This window comes from Merops nubicus, unplaced genomic scaffold (genome assembly GCF_000691845.1).
Source record: "Merops nubicus isolate BGI_N331 unplaced genomic scaffold, ASM69184v1 scaffold1376, whole genome shotgun sequence".
Lineage (NCBI taxonomy): Eukaryota > Metazoa > Chordata > Aves > Coraciiformes > Meropidae > Merops > Merops nubicus.
In genome coordinates, this window is record NW_008616713.1 from 11,117 (window position 1) to 19,037 (window position 7,921).

Genomic DNA, 7,921 nt, shown 5'->3' on the forward strand with positions numbered 1-7,921 from the left:
CTCCCCATGCTATCCTAACAGTCAATGCTGCTCACCGAGGCCAGGTGTAATATCCCCAGTGTGTCTTCTCCACAAAACAACACGACTCCCAAGCTTCCTTCGTCTTTGGTAAACTCTGGCTGTCATAGTGCAGCCACTGGTTATCTGCTCTGTCGCCAGCCTGGATCCTGGAAGGCTTAGGGTTTCCACCTGGTTCAAGAGGAATTCACACTCCATCAGGCTTGTTGGTTAACAGTCCCAACAAATGTTATAACTTACTTTTAATAAAAGATTCCCAAGAGCTTTTACGTCACCTTCCTATGAGCTTTTAGGTCTCCTTCCCCCCACACAAATCTGCACAGAGATTTGTCCAAGGAGATTAAAGACAACTAACAATTTTAGAAGAGATTCCTTTAGTAGTTTATATAAATGTGTCAATTTAGAATTATTTTTTTAAAAGAACAGAAAGGAGATATACAAATTATTCTTGCTAATTGTAAGGCTTTCTGAACAGTGAAAGACTAACCCTGAAGTTTTACACATTTCAAATAAATAGATTTGCAAGTATAACACTGCTAAAAAAAAAACACCACACACCAAACATACAACACACACACAAAACTGACAAATTACTGTGTTACCTATTTGGTTTTCCTAGGACATGAACAAACAGAGAAACTAAAAGCTTATCACTCTATGTTTAATCTAACAAGAGAAAAAAAAGCTTTAAAAACATTTAGGATTAGTGTTAGTAAGACATTTCTTACATTAAACAAAACCTACTTATTTCATAAGGGCAGATGGGCACTTTCTTGTGTGTTCTCTTGAGCTGCTTAAGAATTCCAGCCACTGCTGAGATGGCCACCTGCAAAAAAGAAATGGCCACTAACAGATCTACTCCACACACCTACCCCAGAAGGATGTGTCTGATCATCTCAACACAGACACATTTTAAGGCAGCTACTCAGCACCCTAAAAAGCATTTAGTGCACATTACAGTCAACTTTTTCACCCCAAGTGGCTGATAATTCCCATAAAGAAGTCATCTCACTCAAGTCATGCCCTGTATCCCCTGAAACAAGTGTGGCCTCACAGCCCAGAAAAACCTCCCCACTAACCATGCTGCTTTATCACAGTGAAGTGCCACAAACATCTGATCTAAACCCCACTAGGCTGTGAGGAAGCAAGAGAGAATTCTGTTGGTTTTACCTTACGAACTACAATTGCATCATGATTGAGACACTGCACAAAAAACTTTATGGCACGGGCAGGCAGGATCCTGTCATCCCTCAGGAGCAGGGACAGAAACCCAATGCTTATGTGCTCAAACTTCCAGGGACTGAAAAATAAACCAGACAACAAGTAGCACAGTTGAGTGTACTGCTTTTGCACAGAAATGGTTTATATTAGGATGATGTAAATGTTTGGTCTACTGTAATATTCTACAGCCCAGCTATAGTCCATGAGCTTCCTTGTCATTCAGGGAAAGCTCCAGTGTCCTGGGAACATGTAACTAGAATCAAAGCCACTCAGTTCATGGTGCCTTTTTGATCTTGGCATTTCATTGTAAAATACAGACCTCTAGGGATATTCTTTTACAGTATCTAAACACAAGTTAAACCAATTAAAATCTATTTGCATGTCAGTAAGTATTACGCAGACAGAACCAGAGCTCTTTTCCCCAGAACAATAAAATATTAACAAATAACAGGTCCAACTAATTAACTACAAAGCTCTAACTCCAGGATGTGATGACAAATGAGGCTCCCAATGAAAATAAATTCAAGACTCATTCACTTCTTTACCACAATCCATTTTATTCAAGGCTGCTACTGACATACTGCTTTTAGTCAATTACCTCGAGGGTGAAAAACTGTCAATCAATTCTGGCCATACTAACTGCACTCCTTGATGTAGCTGGCATTTATTTATTCATGTAGCCACCTCCAATCCACCCCAAAAAAAAAAAACAGGCACAGAAAGGGAGACTTACAGATTTCTTTGCTCCACACAGTCTAGCAGCATGTTGACCAAATTTTCATAGTTTCTGAGGAAAGAATAGAGAATCATCAACCAATACTGAGAGAGTAATTTAAAAATAGAATAAAAGTTCCTCAATAAAACATGGGTGAAAGCAATACAGTAAACACAACTGTAGAGTAAAACCAAGTGGGAAGGCAAGGAAGAGGAGGAGGGAGGAAGGAAATACGAGTGTAACAGAGGCTGCCAGGTCATCAGAGAAGATACACCACAATCATCCTTGGCATTCTGAATCTGTCAAGCTTAAGAATGAGTTTAGCAATTTTGGATGGTTACCTTTCATGTGCAGTAAACATTCAGTAGGACAAGCTTGTGTTAAGGGAAGGGTAACTCACCGCAGAGCCTCAGCGCTCTTCTCCTGCTGCCGCCGAATTCCTAACTGGATTTCTTCTGAACAAAGACCTGTGAAGTTTGAACTGGGATGTCCTGATTTTTGCAGCATAACAGCTATCTCAATGCACTTCTCTGGAACCTGTTGACAGAAAATGCAAAGATTTGGGACTGAGCAGCAGCTCACTGGTTTTTCAGTCTATTTTGATATAAGCAGAGTGCAGAGTTTTCTGTCCCCATGGATAAATTTGTGATGGAGCAGGGAAGACTGCTTTTGTACTCCCACAGCAGAATTATTCCTCCAATATATCATTCCAATAACAGTAATTACAATATGTTTTATTCTACTTTAAAGATAAAGACAGATTTTACCCCACCAGTTGGGCAAGAGGCAGACTACATTCCTCTGTTAGAGAAATCAGGATGCATTCCACATCAGAACACTAACTGCAACAACACACATGAGTCTCAAGCACTTATGCAATCCAAAGCTCTCAGAACCCAAGACACTAAGACCAAGTGATCTGTCACTTACTGCAAAATCCAATCCAATGGTTTCATACTGCCTATGGATTTTTTCTGCTAGGTCATCAAAGAGTCTAACTATGGATGGTTTCTCCAAGGACATGGCTTTGCTAAGCCCAGAAGAAACAATTGCTGGCCATGTCTGTACAATGCAGTCCCAATCATGAAGGTTTGCCAAACATACTCCACTGTGATTTCCAAGAAGACAATATAAGGCACCCTGTAAAATGAAAGAGTGATTTTGAAAAGCTAAAGGATTGTTCATATGCAAGTGGTATCTATAGAAGCATGCACCCAGACAGAATAAAAATTCATCTTCATGTTACCACAGGATTAAAATCTACCATAAACTTGCAGCTATGTTCCCTCCTTGTCAAAATGATGAAGATTTTTCACAGAATCCTCTTCCTGCTAAAGAACTGTTCTAATGAGATTGGCAGCCGTGCCAATTAATTTATCCACAGAAGGCTAACTGATTCCTAAATTACATTATAAAGGAGGTTATTCAATTATCAAGTACCACACCTGGCCTTTCTGTGAACTTAAGTTCACAGAATTAATATGAATATTGTCCAAATTAATTGGCAATTGTCCAAACCCATGACTGATGATATTTGGGCTGCAGGCAAATCATAATGCTGTTAACCAGGCACCTGAGGTGAGGGTAACAGAATGGGATGTGGCCAGCTACTGGACACAACACAGCAAACTGGTGAAGGTGACTGTGTGAGACACTGGTAAGAGTCACACAGTGAAACACAGCAGGGCTGGATTTCACCAGTGACCAAGTGGGAGTTATCTCAGAAATGGCCCAACTGGCCTTGGAGACCTTTTGGAGAGCAGAGTCTTACAAAAGCAACAGTGTCTAGGTAAGCACATCAGTGACACCACATTGGCTATTGCATTGCCTGGGAGCAGTATCAGAAACAGGGAATTCAGGTATGGGAACAAATGCTCTGAGTGTAGCAAAACTAGGAACAATCAGGGGAAAATGTACCCAGGCATGGGTTGCTTATCTGGGAGGTGACAGATGAAGAAAAGGAGGTGCAGGGGTGACAGGAAAAAACAATAATCAAGAAATAGGAAAAGGGCTAATAAGAGATACAAGGTACCCACATGCTGTCTGGTAGCACCGACGAGGCAGCTGCAGCAGGATAAGAAGCCACAGCTGCCGTTCTGGCCACACAACAGGAGTCCAACTTGCCTCTGCTGAGATGGGTGCAGAGGAAGGAGGGGAGCATGGTGCTCCTGAACACCTGGAGAGATGGGCTGTACCTTTTCCAGCAATTGCCCATCACTTCATAACAAACCCCACCTGATTTAGTGGGTTATTGACTTTTTGTCCAGTTCATGCTGTTTTCTTATCCTGCTACAGCTGACAGAACTGCTTAGTCAGTTTTACCACCTTGGACTATAACTTCCCCTTCATAACTTAAAAAATAGGCATTGACATATATTTAGTAATACAGTGAAATGGAAACACAAACTCTCTCTTCACAAACCATGCAAGCCAAGTAACTCCTTACACTAGCCATGCCTAAGCTACATGCCATGAAAATATGAGTCATGCTGATGAACAGATCCCACTTGGACCATTAAAAATTCTCCTGTACACACACTTTGAAAGGACAGACATGAAAGAGTTGACAGTACTTTGAATTGCTTTTGAGTGACATCTTGTCGGTCAGGACGCAAGAACTCCAGAACCAAGGGAATGATATCTCTGCAACAGAAATTGTAGGTTCCCAGAGCTGTGAAGAATGCTTGCTGAGCTTTACTTCGGACCTGGGGGAAGAAAGATGTCACTAAGAACTCTTCTGAATCAAAAACACACTACACAAAACTTAAGCATGGAGTCAGCATGACGTACTTGTGCACAGAAACAAAATCATTGGTAGAATAAGTACTAAAGAGCCTCAAAAAATGCAAAATTTGTAACAAGTTGGCAGCCTCTCCACACAGTTCTTTATTTGACAAACAAAGGGCTTAAAGCAAACACTATGCCAAAATTGTCAACTAATGTAAATGAGTAAATATTTCATGTTTTCATGGAAGTAAGTTGAAAAACAAAGATCCTGAAAACATTACTTGTAAAGATCAACAAAAAACTCCATGTATTTCCATTTAGAAGGGGTTGTTCCTTACCTGACCATAGGAACTTGTGGACAAACACAAAAGATCTCTGATCATCTCCTGGTGGGAGGTTTTATATTCACAGCCTTCCATTGTTAGTGTTCTCAGCTAAATGAAAAAGAAAACACACAAAGGACAGATTGTTTTTACATTCCACACAACATGTAAGAGAAACAATTGGGAAGATTGTTGCATCTGTTGCTCAACAACAACATAACAAATCAGCTTTTTAAAGTCAAGTAAGTCAGTGAAGATTTAAGTGAAGTTCTTAAGATTTAAGTGCAGATGTATTACCTCATGCTGCAACATGACTCTGTCTATCAGCAGAGCTCGGATATGCTGTTTCTTTCCTTGAAGCTGTAAAAAACCACATTTTGGTTTAGATTTCAGTATTCATATTAGCAATTTGTACTGACTGAATTCCCCATGTATTCTTTTTCTTCTAGAAACAGAGAAATTTCATTTAATAATTTCTCTCAGCAGACAACCTTGATTTTTTTTTCCCCCCAGTAAAGTTTTTTTGTTTGCCTGTTACTCTGTACACAAAAGGAAGCTCTGAGTCACAGAAGTTTCTCAGTTAAAGACCAGAATGGAGGATTGTGCCAAATCTCAGACTTCAGTCCAAGGACACATGCAAACTGAGGGTTACTACCATTTGGAAATGCTAAGCTATTTACTCATAAGGTGTCCAAATAAAGGCACAAAAGCACTGCAAAGCAATATTCTTAACAAGGAATTAGATTTCTAAACTAGAAAAAACTCATTGTGGCAGTAAGGAAAATATGAAAAAAAGTCTTTCTGAACATTAGGGACTATTTCCACCCTTCATCTAAGCTTTACAGGGAAAAGTCACTGACCCTGTTCTCCATTGACTTTTTCACTAGATTAAAGCTTTTCCATCGTGAATCGAACTCGTGCTTGTGAGACCCTTGGAACTGTAAAACATCACTAATAATCTGTAGAAAGAGAAATATTACAAAGAGTGATTATTTTGCAAAATAAGCAATCTTTTCTTAACTATTAAAAAATTAGAGGTATACCTTTATTATTAAAAATAAAGACTTGGTATCATCTTCCGAGTGATCAAGTATATAGCCTGCAATTGGAAGAACAATAAGTTTATTCTCAGACAGGAAAAGGGCTTTAAAAATTAACAGTAGTTTTATTTCTACAAAGCTTAGATTTAAGAATCATAGGCAAAGGAAATGAAGCAAGTTTCCCTCCACAAAATGGTACTGTTTGGTGCTTTGAAGTATGTTTCAGAGAGAGGAGTGGTTGAACTTACGCAGCAATTTCCTCGTAACCCTCGCAATTGTTTCTCGATAATTCTCTCGTGATAAATCTGAAAAAAAAACCACAATTAAACATTTTCTCTTTATTATACAGAGCACACTATTCCAAAATGGCAGTACAGACTGTTATAAACATAACCATCTTGTTATATCTAAGCACACCTCTCTCACAGGGCCCGCTTTGCTTATCAAGTCAACAGGATGTTTTCACTAGGTACATAACCTTATCTGTCCTGACAGTTGGCTTCATGTCTAACTAAATACTGAGGAAGATTATTTAGCATGTGAAAATTGAGTAACTTGTTAAGCAGGCTAAAAGAGAAAGTCAATAGAACACAGATTTTTACATCAAGCCAGAGAAGACTGGGGACTCACTGCCCTTCAGTGAAGAGGGGGACAGATGTTCCCAATCTAAACAGCAAAAAAAGCAGGTGAAAGAAGGATCAATGATCCAAGCACTCACCTTGGCAAGTTTTAAACCAGAGAAATCTTAATTGCTGCCAAAGACAGCTAAACAAGGATCCATTCTCTACTACATGTTACATGGCTACAAACTTGCCACTTGAAAACCAATGGGCCAGATTTTAGAATAAGTGTTAAAGCACCTAAAACCATTTAATAGGCTGATAAGCAGCTACTGTGTGCCTCAGTTCTATATTGAAATAGCCCATCTTCACTTGGAAGACAGTGAAGAACACACAGAAAACATGAAAAATGCAGTTTTCTTCTAAAGAAGCTGTCACAGCCTTTAGCCAAAGACAGATAAAAAAGGATCCATTCTCTACTACGTTACATGGCTACAAACTTGCCACTTGCAAACCAATGGGCCAGATTCTAGAATAAGTGTTAAAGCACCTAAAACCATTTAATAGGCTGATAAGCAGCTACTGTGTGCCTCAGTTCTATATTAAAATAGCCCATCTTCACTTGGAAGATGGTGAAGAACACACAGAAAACCTGAAAAATGCAGTTTTCTTCTAAAGAAGCTGTCACAGCCTTTAGCAGGTTATGCCTTGATTCCATCTCTTGGGTGATGGAAGTTGTCTCCTGCTCCTTTCATCTCTGTGGAAGGACAAGGGCCCAACCACTTTGACCTAGGACTGGACCTGAGGTCCCACTCCCATCTATGTTCCTGCAGAATACCTCATACACCATTACTGAAGATTAAACAGTGTGTACACAAGAACTTTTGTGTTGACCAAAAAAGCCCATGTAATATAATAAGTATTGAACTTATGGTCTCAGAACCTACTGCTTTTTACAGCAGAAAAACAAAGAAAACAACACTTTCAACCTATCTGAGTAAAATCAGGATCTACTTACCATATTCAACTCCAGTGTACAGTTTTGTCTCTTCCAAAGACACTAGAGTTGGGACTCTGCATGAAAACAAACCAAGTATTACTACACATTACAGAAATCATTAATGTGAATTGCAGTGACATTTAACTCACTGTAACAAGTTACATTTCTTCACTGGTTCAGGGTGGCAGGAACATTAGTAAGGTGGCAAGGCATGATGGTTTGAAGGCAAGGGGAAGGGAAACATGAGTAAATGCCCAGTTTCCACCTCCTTCACATAAAGTAGCATCAGCAAAGCAGTGCTGTCACCTGCTTTTTTT

The 7,921-nt window shown here is 39.5% G+C and overlaps 1 protein-coding gene across 1 annotated transcript in view; it reads right to left on the reverse strand.

The window, feature by feature from the left end:
- Positions 1–7,678, reverse strand: part of PSME4 (proteasome (prosome, macropain) activator subunit 4) — a gene marked incomplete at both ends in the record, with an annotated part of 15,346 nt that extends 7,668 nt beyond the window's left edge. The window contains 13 exons of the mRNA XM_008942896.1: positions 36–189; positions 763–844; positions 1,189–1,318; positions 1,973–2,026; positions 2,355–2,491; positions 2,885–3,094; positions 4,528–4,659; positions 5,020–5,115; positions 5,302–5,364; positions 5,865–5,963; positions 6,048–6,103; positions 6,293–6,349; positions 7,623–7,678. Coding sequence (XP_008941144.1) covers positions 36–189; positions 763–844; positions 1,189–1,318; positions 1,973–2,026; positions 2,355–2,491; positions 2,885–3,094; positions 4,528–4,659; positions 5,020–5,115; positions 5,302–5,364; positions 5,865–5,963; positions 6,048–6,103; positions 6,293–6,349; positions 7,623–7,678 — 1,326 coding nt within the window. The remainder of the gene's footprint in view (positions 1–35; positions 190–762; positions 845–1,188; positions 1,319–1,972; positions 2,027–2,354; positions 2,492–2,884; positions 3,095–4,527; positions 4,660–5,019; positions 5,116–5,301; positions 5,365–5,864; positions 5,964–6,047; positions 6,104–6,292; positions 6,350–7,622) is intronic.
- Between the last annotated feature and the right edge of the window lie 243 nt (positions 7,679–7,921).